The 20,550-nt window shown below is 38.4% G+C and overlaps 1 protein-coding gene across 1 annotated transcript; it reads right to left on the bottom strand.

Annotated features, from left to right (window-relative positions):
- Positions 1-3,046: 3,046 nt before the first annotated feature.
- On the bottom strand, positions 3,047-14,020 carry LOC143580381 (uncharacterized). The gene is made up of 6 exons (XM_077063423.1): positions 13,837-14,020; positions 5,695-5,830; positions 4,622-5,220; positions 4,285-4,517; positions 4,085-4,218; positions 3,047-3,440 (listed from the first exon to the last, which is right to left on the bottom strand). Exons 1-6 carry the CDS (start codon positions 14,018-14,020, stop codon positions 3,047-3,049), a joined length of 1,680 nt encoding a protein of 559 aa, XP_076919538.1.
- Between the last annotated feature and the right edge of the window lie 6,530 nt (positions 14,021-20,550).

The following is a 20,550-nucleotide window of genomic DNA, read 5'->3' on the forward strand; positions in this document are numbered from 1 at the left end:
AATAACTTCACTAGTTAAGCACACATAATCAGTATATGTATCATTTTCCAAGGTTGGATCAATTTTCTGTTAAACATAGCAAACGAACTTCTTACGAAGTAGTAGACTTGAAAAATAATTTCATTTCCCATAAAAAAATTTAACTTCAATCGCCCCGATCAAGTCAAAGTCTTCAGGTAAACGGCAATCCTGAAGATCCAATGGATCAACTGGACCGACCACATACTAGTATGTGTCCTTCTAACTAAGTATGATTGACTAATTTTCAGCGAAAGAATGAAAACACATCATAAACCGACCCGGTCACTTTCAGTCATCTGGTTAATGGCTATCCTCATATTCTACAAGTAGAAATGAGGACCAAACATATCCTAAGACATGTCCTTCAAACTGAGGCAACCGACATAATTCTCAGCGATAGTGACGTTTTTTTTTTTTTTTTTTTTAATCAAACACAAAGCATGGTTACTCGGGATTGATCATCCCATTCAGCTCAATAAGGTTTTGAAATCTTGATTTGTCAAACGCTTTAGTATATAAATCAGCGAAATTATCAAGCGTATCCACCTTTTCAAGCACAATCAGTTTCTTCTCAGCACAACCCCGTATAAAATGATGACGTATGTCAATATGTTTAGTTTTACTGTGCTTTACGGGATTATTAGTTACTGAGATCGCAGCAGTGTTATCAATACAAATTGAAGTAAGTGAGAAATTCAGACCATAGTCGCGTAACTGTTGTTGAATCCACAGAACCTGGGAGTAGCAGTTGGATGCTGCCATGTATTCTGCTTCACATGTTGAAATAGCGACTGATGTCTGCTTCTTGCATTGCCAGGACACTAATCTGCCTCCTAGAAACTGACATCCTCCAGTAGTTGACTTCCGACTCTGATTGCACCCTCCATAATCAGAATCTGTGTAAGCGACCAACTCCAAGTCTCCTCCCTTCGCGTACCACAACCCCAGCTTAGGTTTGCTTTTGAGATATCGCAAGATCCTCTTCACACCCTTCATGTGAGATTCCTTTGGGTTTGCCTGAAAACGAGCACAAAGACAAACTGCAAACATAATATCAGGCCTAGAAGCAGTTAAGTACATTAAAGAACCTATAATAGCCCGATACTGAGTCGGGTCCACATCTGCGTCATTGTCTGTCTCAGCACCCAATTTATGGTTGACGCAGATTGGAGTATCGAATGGAGTGCTGTCCTCCATATTGAAACGTTTGAGCACATCATGGACATACTTGGTCTGATGAATGAACATCCCATCCTTCTTCTGATCAACCTGCAATCCTAAAAAGAAAGTTAGTTCACCCATAGCACTCATTTCAAACCTTTTCTTCATGACGGCCTCAAACTCCTGACACATGGAGACTTTTGATGCAGCAAAGATAATGTCATCCACATAGACTTGCACCAGCAGGAAGTCGCTTCCTTCTCTCTTGAAGTACAACGTGCTATCTATCTTCCCTCTTTCAAACCCATTTTCAAGCAAGTAATCCGATAAAGTTGAGTACCAGGCACGAGGTGCCTGATGTAGTCCATACAACGCCTTGCTTAACTTGTACACGTGGTCTGGAAAGTCTGGGTCAGGAAAACCCGGAGGTTGCTCAACATACACAACCTCATCGACTCACACACGTCTGTATACGATAACTTGAACAACTCGATGAACAACCTTAAACAAACCGTAACCTAGGAATATATATACACGACAACTTCGCCTGGCATGTTCAGGCGAAGTTATCCATAACTTCGCTTGACTAACAAGTTCGCCTAAACAGCGAACTTGTCAGTAACTTCGCTTAAACATATAAAACATAATTAATCATTACAGACTCAATTACAGACACTAGACTATGAACTACTGATATTTATGCACCAACAGATGTTTTCAAGTTGACAGCTTTCAAGGCAAATGATATGGAATATAGGTTGAAACCATTTAAATATCCGAATAATGTTAGAGAAATTATAGGTGTTGATCTTGAATCAATTAAAGATGAATTGATGATAATATTGATAAGAATAATGATGATGTTGAAGTAAGTTCGGTGGGAATAAATCATGAATCTGAACATAATGTTGAGGTTGATGATGGTACCAATGGTGATGAAGAGAATGATGATGTGGTTAATGTGGGTGATGATCATGATCTACAATTCCATAAAACAATTGTTGATCGTCTGGTAATTCTCTAACAATTGGTGATAGTTTTAATTTTTAAGTCTAAATATATGATTCATAAAATATAATCTTTTCATTTTTTTTGCAGCGTTTACCAAATCGGTTTGCAAGAAAATCAAAGTTGAATACAGCAAGGAAGGTGATTATCAGAAACAACGATGGTGTGGAGTTTGAAAGTGAACTTCGAGTGGAAACTCCACACAACAAACCGAGATACCGCGTCCACGACTTCAAAGGTATGTTAACCACTTTTGACTTGAATGTTGGTGACAAATGTTTGTTTGCATATAACAAAAGGTAAGGGAAGATAATCATAAGTAATGTGGTGAACAATTAAGACAATTTGTTTTTTTATGTTTTATGTTTGGTAATCTTGACTCTGACTTTTTAAGTATGGTGGATGAATGTTTTACAAACAATATTTGAAGTAATGTTTGAAGTTTAGATATGTCTAGCTTTATGTAAGACTTTTTGTAATTTAGGATGTTTGTAAGTTAGTATTGTAATGATGGACTACTTATGATTATATGGCTTGAAGTAAAGGCTTTTTATTATATTGAATGAATTCAACCATTATGATTGTGGATTATACGTAAATATTATTAGATGCAAAATACTTTACCATAATTGTTTAAAAACATGAATATTGTTAAACTTTTGAAAAGTACTTACAAACTTCGAAATACTTCTTTATATACAACATTTGATGTTTCATTTGAAGTATTACCATCACTATCTAGAATTAGAAATTTAAGCTAGTCTCGTCTTGTAACTCTTGATAATTCGACATACAATTGACCATGTGTAAAAACGGGCCTTTTCAAATATAATCCAACTCTTGATAGTGATTGCCCTTAACTTTTGTTTATGGTCATTGCGAAACATAAAGCAAGTGGATATTGTCTTCTTTGTAGCTTAATGTCAAGTTTTTTGTCGGTAGGTATCAAAGTAATTCTTGGAATATAATGCCTATCTCCAATATTACTACCTGATATAATCTCCATTTGTATAATACGTTTTCCCAATGAGACCACCTTTAACCGTGTACCGTTACACAATCTACTTTTTTGATCAATATTTCTTAGAAGCATAACAGGAACTCCTACCTTTAACACCAACTTGTGGTTTGGCAAACCTGATGCTTTAACTCCATTAAGAATGTCGGGAGAGCATAAACTTTCAACCAAATTCTCATTAATCATGCCGGTAGGACATACATTATCTGAACTTAGATATTCCCTTTCTTCTCTAGGAAATATTGACAGCAAAAGATCATTAATTTCTTGAACAATATCATTTTTGGAGCAAGTATTGCTCTTTCATGAAAATTTGTTTTTTGAAATTTTGTAAAACGGACGGATACACAAAGTTTATTAACTCAGAAACTGGATCACATGAATGTCTGATAAGAAGATCTTCTGGTATTTCTATTTGTGCTTCACCATCATTGGTACCACCAACATTACCTTCGCCTATATCCAAAAGCCATTGTGCAAACAGTTGTGTTTTCTCAATTTCATTTGAATGGTTTGAGGTACTTAGCCTCAGATTTTTTTGTCAACTTAAGGACTTTGCAATTTCTCTAAATGTAAGAAGAAGTTAAACATGAGTTTGCAATTTGTTGTCTACTTCCACCTGGGATAACCGGTAATATTTATCTAAAGTCTACTCCAAAAACAATCACCTTTCCCCCAAATGGTAAATCTGAAGCTCCTGATGCGGATGTTAAAATAACTTTTAATGATCTATTCAAAGCTTCAAACCCATGCTTATGTACCATAGGTTCTTCATCCTATATAATTAGTGAGGTTTCTCTTAATAAACATGCAAGATCGCTATCTGGCTTTATGTAACAAAAAGAATCCTCAACCAAATTAATTGGAATGTGAAACCTGGAGTGTGCAGTCCTACCTCCGGATAACAAAAGTGATGCAATTCCACTTGGAGCAACACTTAAAACAATTTTTCCTTGAGATCTTATAGATGCACATAAGGTCTTCCAAAGATAAGTTTTTCCAGTGCCACCCTAACCATAAACAAAAAATACCCCACCTTTATTTTTATCATTCGCTTCAATGATTTCTTCATATACAAAATGCTGCTCGTTAGTAGATGAAGAAAACAGTATTTCAAACTCTTGAGCTAACATAGCCTTGTCATAAGCTAGTTCTTCACTAAGTAAAAGATTATTTTCAGAAGAGATGGAATCTTTATTAGGAAAAGGCATGGTAGAAAACTTTTTTAGAGTCGAATTATTTCTTAATAGAAACTTTTCTATCTCAAACAATGTAAGGTTTTTGAGTTGTTCTTCATTAAGTTCTAAACCTGTACATTTAAAATAAAATGTGTTATAAAAAAATAAATTAAATATATTCTTTTAAATAGAGATAATAAAACATCAATTTGTATCATTATATGAATTTAAATACCTGGATGCTTTAAAACAATGCGTTGTTTGTATAAAATATCATCTGACAAGTAACTCCACGTTGTTTCCCAGACAAATTCAGGTCTAGACATGCTCTCGGACATTAGCAATGTGCAAAATAAAATTCTTAAGTAATAACCAGTGCCTGTAAAACTTTCTTCTATAATTGCTTCAACATATTCATTTTCATCACCCAAAAGGCCATATGCATAACATGCATCTCTAAATGTTGGATATTCGACAGAGTTGACTGTTCGAATTTGAGAAAATGTTGTTGGACCTTTTACCTTGTTCAACAAAATTCTTAAATAATAAACTTCACCAAGAGAAGAAGAAACTGCATGAATTATTCCAATGGAAAAACCTTTTTCCCTTGGTTTCCAATAACGTTTGTCAGCTTTCCAAACAAATTTTGTAGGAAATTCAACGTAAATTAAAGTACGTGCTTCTGGATAATTTTGATTGCATTTGAACCACTCTGAAAACATTGAGGAAGCAACAGAAGGTTTATCTAAGATATCATTAAGATCATCAAACGACTCATAAATAACCTGTTGTTGACCAGGTAGATGAAAAGGAAGCCTAATCACTGAGGGAGTCCTATAATGTATATATCATATGAAAAAAAATCCTCCATGATGCTTTACATGCAGATATGTATATGCAACTATAGTAGTCTTTGATTTCATCAATGTTTTCTTTATTCTGATTTTCTTGATTGGTTGGTACAAAACAAACCGATTCTCTATCGTGCACTTTATTTATATATTTAAACAAATATTTGATGGAACCGGTTTGATTGCACCACTCAATATTGATGTGTGCTTGATATTTTTTTAAAATTGTTTTTTTATACGGCACAACGCTTGTATTATCCAACATCACACTTGACTTCTCAACAAAAAACCGTTATTTCTTCTTCTGTATACGGGATAACCATCACCGTCAATGGATGTAAACTCATGGAATTTCTTTGGATAATTTTTAGAACACTTTCCGTCAATCATGCATGGACAGTTGTTATTTGCAATGCCACACGGACCATGAATCATATACTCCCTTACAGGATAATACAATTCTGGATCTAACTTTTTGTCTAGTTTTTCAGCTGAAATAAATGGATCAATATATTCAACCGTTGGAAGTTTGTGAACAGCATGCATAAATAAGCACAAATGCGCATGAGGCAAACCACGTTTTTGAAACTCCACTGTATATACAACTATACAAAATTATAAAGAACCATATCAAATTGTCTCATCAAAATGAATTATCAAAGTATGTTTATTAAATTAAAACTGAATAGAAAATTGACATTTAATGTTAATATAAAGTTTGTAATTGCTGTAATATAAAATTTGTATAGATATGGTGGTTTACTATATATGGCATATAATATACTACTTAATATGAAATAGGTCAAATCAGAAATGAAGGGTCAGGTATAATAATAACCTAGAGCCGTCAATTATAATGATGAAGAGATCTGCAATACCAAAAGTTTGGTTTATGAATTAAATGATTAGATTTCCAAGATTTTAATTTCAAAGTATTAATACATGTCAAATGGAAGATGAACAACACATCTTTTCATCTTTCTTCAAAACATTTCTTTACAAAAAAATGGCAGCTCTAGTTTCATGGAGATTTAGACATTTAGAAGATTGCTTTTTTACTAAGAATGAACAACAGAAGGGTTATTAGGTTATCTACAGTCAGAGGTGTGTTGAATTTACACGAAAATGTACTGAGAAAGATGTTTGAGCTCGGGATTTGTCCTGGAGAGGACTATCTGAAGCCATTAAAGTTGATGAAAAAGCTTCATCAAAGATTCGTTCTAAATCAAGTAGAACCAGAACATCCACCACAAAGGATTCACTGGACTTTCTTTGAACATAATAAGAACATCTTACTTCAATACGATAATGAAGAAACAACAAACTTGTCAGAAGATGAAGTTCTAGAGATGCAACGGGTTGAATTCTTTGAGAAGATGGTTTCCATACAACCTACTTTTGTAGGAACAAATGAATCAGCTCTTGTCAGTTTCAAACTTGCTCTTTCATAGAGACTTGATGAAGAAGAAGAAATTAGAAACGAACTTGTTGCTGGTGGTTTGATTGATGATGAAGAATCTGAAGGTAGTGATGGTTATGTCTCGGAAGTGGATGAAGACATTACAAGTGATGATGAATGCTTTTATTGAGGTAAATGTTTTAAATATCAAATATTCTATAAGAAACTTTTTCGTTAACTTTGTAGTTTAGATTATTTGAATTTCTTATTTAGTAGTCATTTTATGCATTGATGAAGTTATGATATTTAGGGTGTGTTTGGGATAGCTTATTTAAGTTGAAAATGACTTTTTGTTAAAAGAACTTATAAACTTCTGATTTTTTAAAAGAAGTTTTTAAAAAAGTGTTTGGATTAGCTTATATGTTTGGAGAAACCAAAAAGACTAAAAAGGACACTCTTTTTTAAAAGATGGGCAATGGGTTTGAGGATTAAAGGGGCGTAATAGGTAAATTAAACACATCAAGTTAATAAGTTACATATTCCTAATTTTCAAAACCCCTTTATTTTGTCTATTCCATAAGTTAAAATCCTTAAGCCCTTATGGTTTGCCAAACACCTTATATACCTTATTAACTATTTCAAAAAGTTTAGAAGTTATAAGTTAATGAAAATAAGGAATCCCAAACACCCCCTTAACATATAACACGTACTACAATAGGGGAATTGTGTTATATGTTTTGCATATGAAAATTAATTTTTTTAACTAAATAGTTGTAATATATTAGTGTTATAATATCAATATTAAAAAACATATGCATATGAAAATTATATTTTGTAACTAAATAGTTGTAATATATTAGTGTTATAATATCAATATTAAATAACAAATTTTAAGAGGAATTTTTTTTTTGCTTATTATTACAGTTTTATGTTGAAAGATATAAAAGGGTTCCATAATTTAGTTATGGTTTTATAGTAAAATAACAGGTGTTCTAGATTGTTTATTATTATAGTTTTAGGTTCAAATATATAAAAATCTTCAATAAGTTAGTTAAGGTTTAATAGTAACGCTTGAAAATACTTATTAATATAGTAGTTTTAGATTTGTTGGGAAAACTAGAACAACAATGAATCATTTAAGTTATAATGTTTTGAGTTGTAGGTTTTATTTTGGATATAGGTGGTGGCTGGTGGTGAATGCAGGTGATGGCTGGTGATAAATGCAGGTGGTGGGGTTTTAAACTTTTTTATATGTAACGGTATGCTTATGCTTAAGTCAAGACAATTTTTCTTTTTTTGGTTAACTGTTTGCCTTATGTTTATAAAGCTCAATATTTTAAATGGATTCTTAGTATGTAAAATTGTAAGGCCTCGTTACCGGTAGCCCTACTTTAACGTTGGATTTACTTATAAACGCAGTTCTAGATATCAGAGTTAATTAAAACTTTCGCGGAATAATAAAACTTCAGTCATAACATTTTACATAACCATCAAATATTGTCTTATAAGGCATTCATAGTCATTTAAAGCAAAACATAGTCTTTAAAACATCACAACATTTCTTCGAGATGCCAGTATCTTCGATTCCATACCATGTGTCTTCAATCACGCGAGCTGCCTCAACCTATTTGCCTGCGTGCATACTAAAAGTCAGCTACGCTGAGTGAGTTCTAGTTAATCACATAACTTACTTTACATACACATATACGTGTCCGAAGGTACGCATTACATACATAATATGTTCATCTTCTGTTAATATACATTCATAGCTAACCTTACATTATAAAGGGCATTTCACCCTACATACCTCGGATATTATTAGGGTCCGGTACCCTCCATCATCGGATATTATTAGGGTCCGGTCTCCCTTCATCCTCGGATATTATTAGGGTCCGGTACCCTCCATCCTCGGGTATTATTAGGGTCCGGTCACCCTCCATCCTCGGATATTATTAGGGTCCGGTCACCCTTTCTTCCATACCTCCATAACATACTTTTCTACATATTCGTAATCGTAAGTTTCATACGTACATAAATCATTCTTTCTTCATCTTGCAATATACATGTAACATCAAACCATTATCTGACGGTACATGCAATATCCGAAGATCGTTCATGTACCGACAGGAAATCATTCTTACATATCACGTAACATATATTGCATACACTTATCACTTAGGATAAGTGTATTAACTAATCACATCGAGTATGCACACAGCCCCGAAAACATAACAAGGAATGGGGTTAGAAACTCACCTGAAGTCGGTTACGTTCACCGTTAATAGTTATTCCTTTCTTCAGCTGGGCACGGCTAACTGTATAATAATTACATGCATTAATTAACTATCACTACTCATCTTGCGTTTCTAGTCTAATTATAACCCTCAACGAATGGGGGTCCGGGGGCAGTGCCCTGGCAGCGGGGTCTAGGGACGGCAGCCCCTAGCAGGGTCGACTGCCAGGCCAGCTTGGAAAAATTTTATTTCCATTAACTGTCTTAACACATTTTCCATTAGAATTTTGAATCATCAATAAATTTGCTAACTTAAAAAGTCCAAGGGCTTCTTTGTAATTAAACCATTCTTTATTAAGTCTAGGGATTGTTCTGTCATTTCATAAAACTTCTAGTTCGTTACTTGGTTCTTTAACGAATTGGTTCGTTATAACGAACTGGTCCCTGTAACGAATTGAACCCTCTAACGAACTGGTCATTTGACGAATCAGTCTATATAATGAACCAACCCATATAACGAATCAGTCCATGTAACGAATTGGACCTTCTAATTCGTTATCTCTGTTAACGAATGACTATAACGAATCAAGGGTAATTCGTTATCTTTTTCCCTTAACGAATTGGATGCGAACTAAAGCTAGTTCGTTAATCTTCCCTTAGTGAATCAGCTGACGAATTGCCTCTAGTTCGTTAATCCTCTGTTAACGAACTAGGGTTAGGTTAGAGAATGTCAGAATATTCTCCGACATTCCCTTAACCTCGTATCTTTTCCTGCGCCATCGCCAGAAAAACGCGGTTTCGCCGGAAAAACGAGTTTTGACTCGTTATTCACCGTTTTTCGCCCTGTTCGATCCAGATCTGAGCTAGGGTGATCCCTAAGCTCATCTTAGGTTCGGTTTATACCCGATTCCATCAAGATCTCATGACTTAAAGGTTTAACGTTGTCGGCTCGTCGTTTCGTGATTATCTCTAACGGGTTTGGGTTTATGCAATATCATACTATCATTACCTCGGGTCGGTGCTCGGTTTCTTTCTTGGTTTCGGCTTAGGTAAGGAGAAGACTAGAGAGAAGCTTAAGTGTGTGTTTTGGGTAGTGTGAGGGATATGTGTAAATAAGGGATTAAATGGTGATTATGGTTTATATATTTAGGGATCATGGGCTTAAGCCCATGGTCTTTCCTTCTTTCTTTCATAACCAAGTCCATAACACATATCCGTTTAACCCAACACTAGCCCAACTCATATTCTATTTATCTAAACTGATAACAACCCACTATAAAATAGACGAAATTTATTTTATTATCATAAATAAAAGTAGGTTGTTACAAGTCTTCCTTCCTTAAAGAGGTTTCGTCCCCGAAACCTAACTATTACATAAACAAATTCGGGTAAAACTTGCGCATTTTATCCTTAGCTTCCCAAGTAGCATCTGATCCTTTGCGGTGTTTCCATATCACTTTCACTAATGGGATAACTTTACGACGAAGCTGCTTCACCTTGCGATCAACTATCTCGATTGGTTACTCAATGTAGTTCAGTTGTTCATCAACCTCAATGTCCATTAATGGCACGTGCGACGTGTCATCAGCCAGACATTTACTCAGATGAGAAACATGGAAGGTTGAGTGAATTCCTTCTAGCTATTCAAGCAATTCCAGCTTGTAAGCCACTTCACCTACACGATCCATAATCTTAAACGGTTCAATGTACCTCGGACTCAACTTTCCTCTCTTCCTAAAACGAATAATTCCTTTCCAAGGCGAGACCTTGAGCATCACATTGTCACCAACGTTAAACTCAATCGGTCGTCGCCGCTTATCGGCATACGACTTCTGTCGATCTTGAGCAGCCTTCATCCTTACTTTAATTTGATCAAATTTTGAAGAAGTTTCTTGAACAACTTCCAAACTTCACATCTCTTTTTGACCAATCTCTCCCCAACATACCGAAGTTCTACAACATCTTCCATACAACATCACGAATGGTGGCATACCAATACTTGAATGGTAGCTGTTGTTATAAGAGAAGTCAGCCAGATGCAGATGGTCATCCCAACTTCCTCCAAAGTCTAAAACACGAGCACGTAGCATATCCTCAAGGGTTTGGATCGTCCTTTCAGACTGTCCATCTGTTTGAGGATGATACGCCGTACTAATGTTCAATCCTTGTTCCCATGGCTTCATGGAACTTCTTCCAGAATCTCAAAGTAAACCGTGTATGTCTATCAGACACGATTGATAACGATACTCCATGCTTAGATACAACCTCTTTAATGAATAAGCTTCCTAACGTCTATGACGAGATAGCCTCTCGTATAGGCAGAAAGTGAGAGTGAGCACTCTTGGTCAAACGGTCCACAATCACCCAGATGGTATCATGATGCTTAGCTGTACGGGGTAGCTTAGTTATGAAATCCATGGTGATGTGTTCCCATTTCCATTCTGGTATCTCCAAGGGTTGCATCTTTCCATAAGGCTTCTGATGCTCTGCCTTGACTTGTAAACAAGTTAAGCACCTACTGACATAATCTACCACGTCATTCTTCATTCCTGGCCACCAATAGTCTCTTTTCAAATCTTGGTACATCTTCGTAGTTCCTGGATGAATCGAATATCTTGACTTATGAGCTTCATCTAGGATTCGACCTCTGAGATCTCCATGGCGTGGAATCAACATACGGTCAAACCTAGTCTTAACACCATGCGTGTTCTCCATCAACTCGTCTTGCTGACCGAAAATCCTTTCTTTCTTCACTAGTCCTTCATCTACAAGCACTTCTGATTGCACCTTGATGATTTCTTTAAATAGACTTGAGTTCATAATCAATTGGTATGACTTCACTGTTGCAATGACTTCCTCATTCTTACGGCTTAGCGCATCAGCGACCACGTTAGCTTTACCAGGGTAGTACTTTATATCACAGTCGTAATCCTTTATCAACTCCAACCATCTTCTCTGTCTCATGTTCAATTCTTTCTGCCCGAAGAAGTACTTCAAACTCTTATGATTTGTGTAAATGGTACACTTAGTACCATACATATAATGTCTCCATATCTTGAGAGCATGCACTACTGCTGCTAGCTCTAAATCATGCATCGGATAAGTACTCTCATGGACTTTCAACTGTCTAGACGCGTAAGCTATCACCTTTCCTCATTGCATCAACACGCAACCTAACCCACGATGCGAAGCATCAGTACAAACAACCAAATCCTCGTCACCGTAGGGTAAAGCAAGGATTGGAGCTTGCATGAGTCTCTTCTTTAACTCCTGAAAAGCCTCTTCTGAAACTTACCCCAACTGAATACTATCGACTTTCGGGTTATACCGGTTAATGGTGCGGCTATATTGGAGAAACCTTCGATGAATCTCCTATAGTAGCCAGCTAACCCTAAGAAGCTTTGTATATCAGTCGGATTCTGTGGAGTCTTCCAATTTGTTATAGCTTCAATCTTAGATGGGTCCATGGTAATCCCTTCAGGATTGATCACATGACCTTGGAAGTGCACTTCTCGCAACCAAAACGGGCACTTCGAAAACTTAGCGTATAACTTTTCTTTCTTCAGCGTCTCCAATACCTCTCTCAGATGCTCAGCATGATCAGAATCGCTCTTTGAATAAATCAATATGTCATCGATGAAGACGATAACTGACTTATCTAACATCGGCCAACACACCCTATTTATCATATCCATAAATGCTGCAGGAGCATTTGTTAGTCCGAATGACATCATGAGGAACTCGTAGTGTCCATACCGCGTCCGAAACGCTGTTTTAGGGATGTCTGCCTCTTTCATTTTCAACTGATGATAGCTTGATCTGATATCTATTCGCGAGAACCAACTTGAACCTTGCAGTTGGTCAAACAGATCATCAATCCTTGGCAAAGGATATCTATTCTTTACCGTAAGCTTGTTCAACTCACGATAGTCTATGCACATTCTCATACTTCCATCCTTCTTCTTCACGAACAACACCGGTGCGCCCATCGGGGAAACACTTGGACTTATGAAACCTTTGTCGAGGAGTTCTTGCAGTTGGGACATCAGTTCCTTCATTTCAGACGGCGCTAGACGGTAAGGTTCTTTCGCGAAGGACTGGGCTCATGGTACTAAATCTATCTGGATTTCTATCTCGCTCTGGTGGCAATCCCGGATGATCCTCAAGCTATACTTCTGGGTAGTCGCACACGATAGGAACATCTTTCATTTCTTTTGTCTCGGCCGTGGCGTTGACAACATACGCCAGGTAGGCACCACACCCTCGTCTTAATAACCCTTCGGCTTTTATCATCGAAATGACGTTAAGCCCTGAACTTTCCTTATCACCATAAACCGTAACCGCACTGACATCCAAGGACATTAGTTTTATTATCCTACACTTACATACTATCTGAGCTTCATACTCGGATAACCAATCCATTCCAAGAACTACATCGAATCCTCCTAAGGTCATAACATACAGGGTAACAGGGAACTCATGTCCCTCTAATTCTATCTTACAGTCCTTAACCATTTTCGTTACTTTCACCGAGGTGTCATAAGCGGTTTCTACTATGAAGGTTTCAGACACTCGGCAACATTTCATTTTAGCTAGTTTACTAAATGTTGTAGCTACAAAACTTCTATTCGCACCCGAATCAAATAACACTAAAGCAGAAATACCGTTTACTAAGAACGTACCAGTCACAACATTAGGAATCTGCCTAGCTTGTTCCTGTGTCAGCATATAGGCTCTAGTCCTCGGCCTTGCTTGATCAACATCTTTCTTCCCACTACCTCCAGCTTCCCCCTCCGTGCATTCCCTTGCAAAATGACCCGTCTTACCGCACTTATAGCAAGCGGGTTTTGCATTGCATTCATTAGCATAATGCCCCATCTTCCCACACTTATAGCAGGCATTCGTCCCCATCCTGCACTCTCCACCATGAGCCTTTCCACATTTGTGGCACACGTTCGAACCAGTACCCCACTTGCACTCGTCACCGTGTACCTTTCCACATGTCTTGCATGTCTTTCTCCCCCACAGCTTCTGCTTCTTATCCCCAGGGTTCCATAACTGAGTACATGGGCTCTTGACAGGAGCGACCCATTTCTTATCCTTCTTCTCTTCCACCATCACATCATCTGCCAACAAGTCGTCATAAACCATTTCTGCGAGTCCTACAGTAGAATCAAAAGTACCCGGTCTACCAGCCTTGACCAAGACGCGAACCTTCTACAGTAGTCCCATCAGGTAACACTTGATCCGCTTGGCTTCAGTGTTCACCATGTCTGGTACCAACCTAGACAGGCGGTTGAATTCAGTGGTGAATTCGCGGTGTGTCATCTCACCCGCCTTTAGGCTCAAGAACTTCATTTAAACCCTCTAAACCTCCGCATCAGCACAAAACCTCTTCATTACCAACTCCTTCAGATCATCCCACTTCATAGCTTTGATCTCCTCCCGGGTCTTCCTCTGCTCAACAGTTTCCCACCAGTACATAGCTTCATTAAGAATGATTGGGTAGAAAAACCCATAGCTTGGCCGGGACGGCACTCGCTAATGCGGATAACCTTGTCCATTGCGTCTCCCAAGCCAGTCAGCTTCGGCGGGTCACAACCCTTGAAGGACTTATAGTTCCCCGACCTCAGCCCCTTTTCTTGTCATCAACCTTCACTGACTTAACCACGCTTGATTCTTCCCCCTACGCTTCATCATTTTTCTTACCATCTACTTTCGCCCTTTCACCGGTTCTTTCACGGCCTCCAGCAGACCCTTCAGCATTCCAGTTCTTCGCAGCAGCTGCTACCGCTTGAGCAATGGCAGCTTGAACAGCAGGGTCAAGTTGATATCCCTCATTGTTACTCGGATTTCGACCAGCTGCACTTCCTTCTCCCTCATTGTTATTAACCGCTTCTACTGACGGTTCTCTGACAACGCGTGGACTACCACGACGTCCGGCACGTCCCCCCTTTCCAGTAGCTTTCTATGCTCCAGCCATACGTATTCTATAAGGAAACACAAACATCATCACTTAAGGAACCATTTAGTACAAGGATAGTAAGGCTAATAGGTAATAACAGTGGCCACCTGTGATTAGCTGATCACGTTACTCCCGGTGTCTTATACACTTCCTCTTGTGAGTCCACTTGTGCTAGTTCTACTTCTAACATTTAGACAATCAAACAGTTCATATCATCATATACTCCTATCCCTAGTAATTTAGCTAGCATTCATACTTTATTCTACTTTACACGCGAAATTAACCACATACTTTACCTTCACTTAGCTTTCTTGAGTGACACATGGCATTCTAGTACTGGCATCTTCTTTCTTTTCTTAATTTTATCCCATTCTCTGTTTGAGTCTAAGCATGTAGGATGCTTAAATCTCTCAAACTTTGCTCTGATACCAACTTGTAAGGCCTCGTTACCGGTAGCCCTACTTTAACGTTGGATTTACTCATAAACGCAGTTCTAGATATCAGAGTTAATTAAAACTTTCGTGGAATAATAAAACTTCAGTCATAACATGTTACATAACCATCAAATCTTGTCTTATAAAGCATTCATAGTCATTTAAAGCAAAACATAGTCATTAAAACATCACAACATTTCTTCGAGATGCCATGTGTCTTCAATCACGCGAGCTGCCTCAACCTATTTGCCTGTGTGCATACTAAAAGTCAGCTACGCTGAGTGAGTTCTAGTTAATCACATAACTTAATTTACATACACATATACGTGTCCGAAGGTACGCATTACATACATAATATGTTCATCTTCTGTTCATATACATTCATAGCTAACCTTACATTATAAAGGGCATTTCACCCTACATACCTCGGATATTATTAGGGTCCGGTACCCTCCATCCTCGGGTATTATTAGGGTCCGGTCACCCTCCATCCTCGGATATTATTAGGGTCCGGTCACCGACAGGAAATCATTGTTACATATCACATAACATATATTGCATACACTTATCACTTAGGATAAGTGTATTAACTAATCACATCGAGTATGCACACAGCCCCGAAAACATAACAAGGAATGGGGTTAGAAACTCACCTGAAGTCGGTTACGTTCACCGTTAATAGTTATTCCTTTCTTCAGTTGGGCACGGCTAACTGTATAATAATTACATGCATCAATTAACTATCACTACTCATCTTGCGTTTCTAGTCTAATTATAACCCTCAACGAACGGGGTTCTGGGGGCAGCGCCCTGGCAGCGGGGTCTAGGGGCGGCAGCCCCTAGCAGGGTCCAAGGGGCAGAGCCCCTGGCCGGGGTCGAGCTACCAGGTCAGCTTGGAAAAATTTTATTTCCATTAACTGTCTTAACACATTTTCCATTAGAATTTTGAATCATCAATAAATTTGCTAACTTAAAAAGTCCAAGGGCTTCTTTGTAATTAAACCATTCTTTTATAAGTCCAGGGACTGTTCTGTCATTTCATAAAACTTCTAGTTCGTTACTTGGTTCTTTAACGAATTGGTTTGTTATAACAAACTGGTCCCTGTAACGAATTGAACCCTCTAACGAACTGGTCCTTTGACGAATCAGTCCATATAACGAACCAGTCCATGTAACGAATTGGACCTTCTAATTTGTTATCATTGTTAACGAATGACTATAACGAATCAAGGGTAATTCGTTATCTTTTTCCCTTAACGAATTGGATGCGAACTAAAGCTAGTTCGTTAATCTTTCCTTAGCGAATCAGCTGATGAATTTCCTCTAGTTCGTTAGTCCTCCGTTAACGAACTAGGGTTAGGTCAAAGAATGTCAGCACATTCTCTGACATTCCCTTAACCTCGTATCTTTTCCGGCGCCGTCGCCGAAAAAAACGCGGGTTTCGCCGGAAAAATGAGTTTTGACTCGTTTTTCACCGTTTTTCGCCCCGTTCGATCCAGATCTGAGCTAGGATGATCCCTAAGCTCCTCTTAGGTTCGATTTATACCCGATTCCATCCGGATCTCGTGACTTAAACGGTTTAACGGTGTCGACTCGTCGTTTCCTGATTATCTCTAACGGGTTTGGGTTTATACAAAATCATACTATCATTACCCCGGGTCAGTGCTGCTTCTTTCTTGATTTCGGCTTAGGTAAGGAGAGGACTAGAGAGAAGCTTAAGTGTGTATTTTGGGTGGTGTGAGGGATATGTGTAAATGAGGGATTAAATGGTGATTATGGTTTATATATTTATGGATTATGGGCTTAAGCCCATGGTCTTTCTTTCTTTCATAACCCAAGTTCATAACCCATATCCATTTAACCCAACACTAGCCCAAATCATATTCTATTTATCTAAACCGATAACGACCCACTATAAAATAGACAAAATTCATTTTATTATTATAACCAATAGTAAGATGTTACAAAAATATTATTACGTAGGATGGTATGTTAAATATTTATAATTATGTGATGTATGATAATATGTTTCATATGTATAATTATTTTCCTTAAGATGATTTGGTAGCATATATATATGATTGTTGATGATTGGTATAAATAAGGAGAAAAAAATACCTGCTTGGACTTTTCCAAGTAGTGATTTCTCCTTGATGTCTTTAATGATAGAATCCAATTTGTAGGTTCCCAGCCGGATCACACAGGAATATCTCATAACACGAGGGTGCGGAATCCCCACGTAATACGATACGAGCGTAAGATAGATAATACATTGAACCGATAAACAAACACACGTTACAATACTAATAAACTCGATTGTATTGCAACACTTCGACACGTGATATCAATAATCACTAACACACGTTCGGAAAAACTCTTAACCACGATAAGCCGAAGTGGAGGTTTAAATAGACCTCGACAACTTAGCCTAACATACTAGGCGAAGTTGTCATAACTTCGCTTATCCTCCAAGTTCGCCTACATCCCAGGCGAACTTATACAAAACCATATTTAAAACCAAACAAAACAATCTAAAACGATTACAGACACATACAAAACACAAGATATTGAACTACTGACATTATGCACCAACAGACTCCCCCTTGGCAGTAGCTTCATATCTCTATCTTCATTCTCGTGTCTAATAATCCCAAAAATCTCATGTCACCCGTCTTCAAGCATGAACGCGCTGTCTTACACATACAGAGACAACCCTCTGGTACTTCTTGGCTTCATCTTTCCACGAAGGAATATAGAATATCTATTTATCGTTTAGTACCTGTAAATCAGCTTGAGACAAATTTACCAAGTGCATGGGATCATACACTCTCAGAATCTCCTGTTCGACCTCATCTTCCATAACAGCTTCAGCTGTTTGACTATCAACGTACCACCACTTGAGACTCTTTAAAACATCCTTGGGCATTGTCTTCATCGGCACTTCTTTTAAACACCGAATCGGCTTGTATTTCATCACCATCCAAGGTTTACCATCAGCTCTATTCCCCTTTCCTTATCTTCAACTGACTTCCCTTTCTGAGGCTTTAACAACTCAACCTTCTTCTCTTTCACACTTTCTTTCCACACGATCTTCCCAATTATTCTAGCCGTATTGTCATCACTCCTATTAATCAATCTCAATCTAGCCAAATACTTCACCTCACACTCAGGCAAGGTATTGAGCGATCTCAACGTTCTCTTAAAATACTGAATCCCATCAAAGCGTTTAATCACAAATAACTTTAACTGCTCATCATACAGCCAGCAAATAATACCTTTCTTTGACTTAGCATACCCCTTGATATTGTAACTCTTTTTGAACATTGTTGGAGCCGCTGGCTTCTTTGTCTTAACAAACCAATGAGCATAGCCTTCTTTCCATCTCGGCTGTTCTTCCCACTCAGACTCATCTGACACATCCATATCTTGACTCACATTCACCTTGTCAACATCTGGAATATCATGTTCTACACTATCATCTACAATCTCACCTTCTTCTATCTCACTATCAATCACAATATGTTCTCCTATCTTTCAATCTCATCAATAGTTAACACATCATCTGTTAAATCATCATCATCACCCAACATTTCCTCATCATCGACAACCACGACATTTTCACCACCTGATGTACCAGTTGACTCCCCCTGAGATGTGGAAGTCCCAAGAGTTTGTTCAGTTCTTGGCAACTCACCACCTGCACCTTTCGATGCATTGGGATCATCGTCTCTGTCTTGTCTCTCCTTGGTTCTCAACTCGTCGCCCTTGCAGCTCGTCTCCCCCTGAGATGCTAAGAACTGTTTTAGAGCATCAAATAGTTTATCGTGTTCAACAAGGAGGGACGATTGGATCTGATTTTCTGCTACAAGTCGCTGGATAGCTTGATTCTGGATTAGATTGATTCTTGACTGTTCAGCAACTACCCGTTCGAGAGCCGCTATCCTTTCAGAATCAGACAAAGTAGCATCAAAATCAAAACGCATGTGAGAAATGTCTTGAGCATAAGGTGGAGGAATGCCCAAACTAACTGAAATATCTGAAGTAGTCTGAAAAGTAACTGCGGGTGGTATTGAAACAGGCATCCCCGTAGTAGCAACCAACGTTGACTCAACAAATCTTGCAACCACCTCCGATGGAGTGACAGTAGGAGGTGGCAAGGAGACTATCTCCGGTGCTGTAAATTGAAACGTGGTCGGACGAACACCAAAGGATGACGATGTGGTCACCACGGGAACACTTGAGGTAATCGCAACTGTCACAGTCATAGAAGCAGGAACCATAGTCATACCAGATAACGAGGGTGGAGAGAAACGAACCACCCTTGAGCTTTCACCAACTCCTAAACTTTCACCAGCTCTGACCTTCTTCAATCTTCGTACCAACCTGTCTAACTCCTCCTCAAATTCAGATTCACTGTCATCCGAGTCTTTCTTTCTCTTGCCATGTATTCTTTCTTGTCTGACCAGAATCTGTTGTGCTTCAGCAATATCGTCAGTGGAGGAGTCAGAGTCGGTTCTCTCAGAATCCGCTACAGACGTAGCGACCATAGAAACATTCACACCAGAAGCCTCAGCTATTGGGGCTCGAACCTCAGCAGCTGGATCAGTTTGTTCCATGTCAAAGAACCCTTGCCCTCCAAAGGCTGCTTCAAGATCGACCTGTTCTTCCGGAGCTGCAACAGGATCAGCAGGCAGTGCTTGCTGTACCACAAGTGGTGGTTGAACCACTGGAGGTGGTTGAGGAACATTAGCCTGTTGCAGTTCCGGGTCACGAAATTCATCTCTTGGAGGAGCAATATAAGCAGGATTCACCAAATAACCAAACAATGCAGTGTGCCGTGGACGAAGCTCTGGTTTGCTACGAGCACTTGATGACCTACATTGCGCAAAAATTCTCTTACTTACACTATCAACATAACGGATAGGACGTCGTTGAGGCAGCGTAGGGGATACGTGATTCAGAATCATCTGTAGGAATCTCAGGTACATCAAAAATCTTTCCCTGGTGACCGCGCGTCTCTGACGATCAATTTCATAAAACACTATCTGACTAAAGCTGTAGGGCTTGTTGTAAGTCAGGGCAGTCATTGCAGATTGCATCGTTGCCCCCATACCGTCTGTACCAGCTTTACGACCAGACATGCACACTATCATCACGTGCATCAGAAAACGCCATTGATCTAATAAAAATCCCTTTCTCCTTTGAGTGTCACCCAACGGACCCGAATAACCCATACGCAGAAACGCACCATCTCTGAATGGAGCCGGAAAATCTGTTGGATC

Source organism: Bidens hawaiensis, unplaced genomic scaffold (genome assembly GCF_021521415.1).
Source record: "Bidens hawaiensis isolate Kalapana, Puna unplaced genomic scaffold, B.hawaiensis_p1.1 tig00030400_1, whole genome shotgun sequence".
Lineage (NCBI taxonomy): Eukaryota > Viridiplantae > Streptophyta > Magnoliopsida > Asterales > Asteraceae > Bidens > Bidens hawaiensis.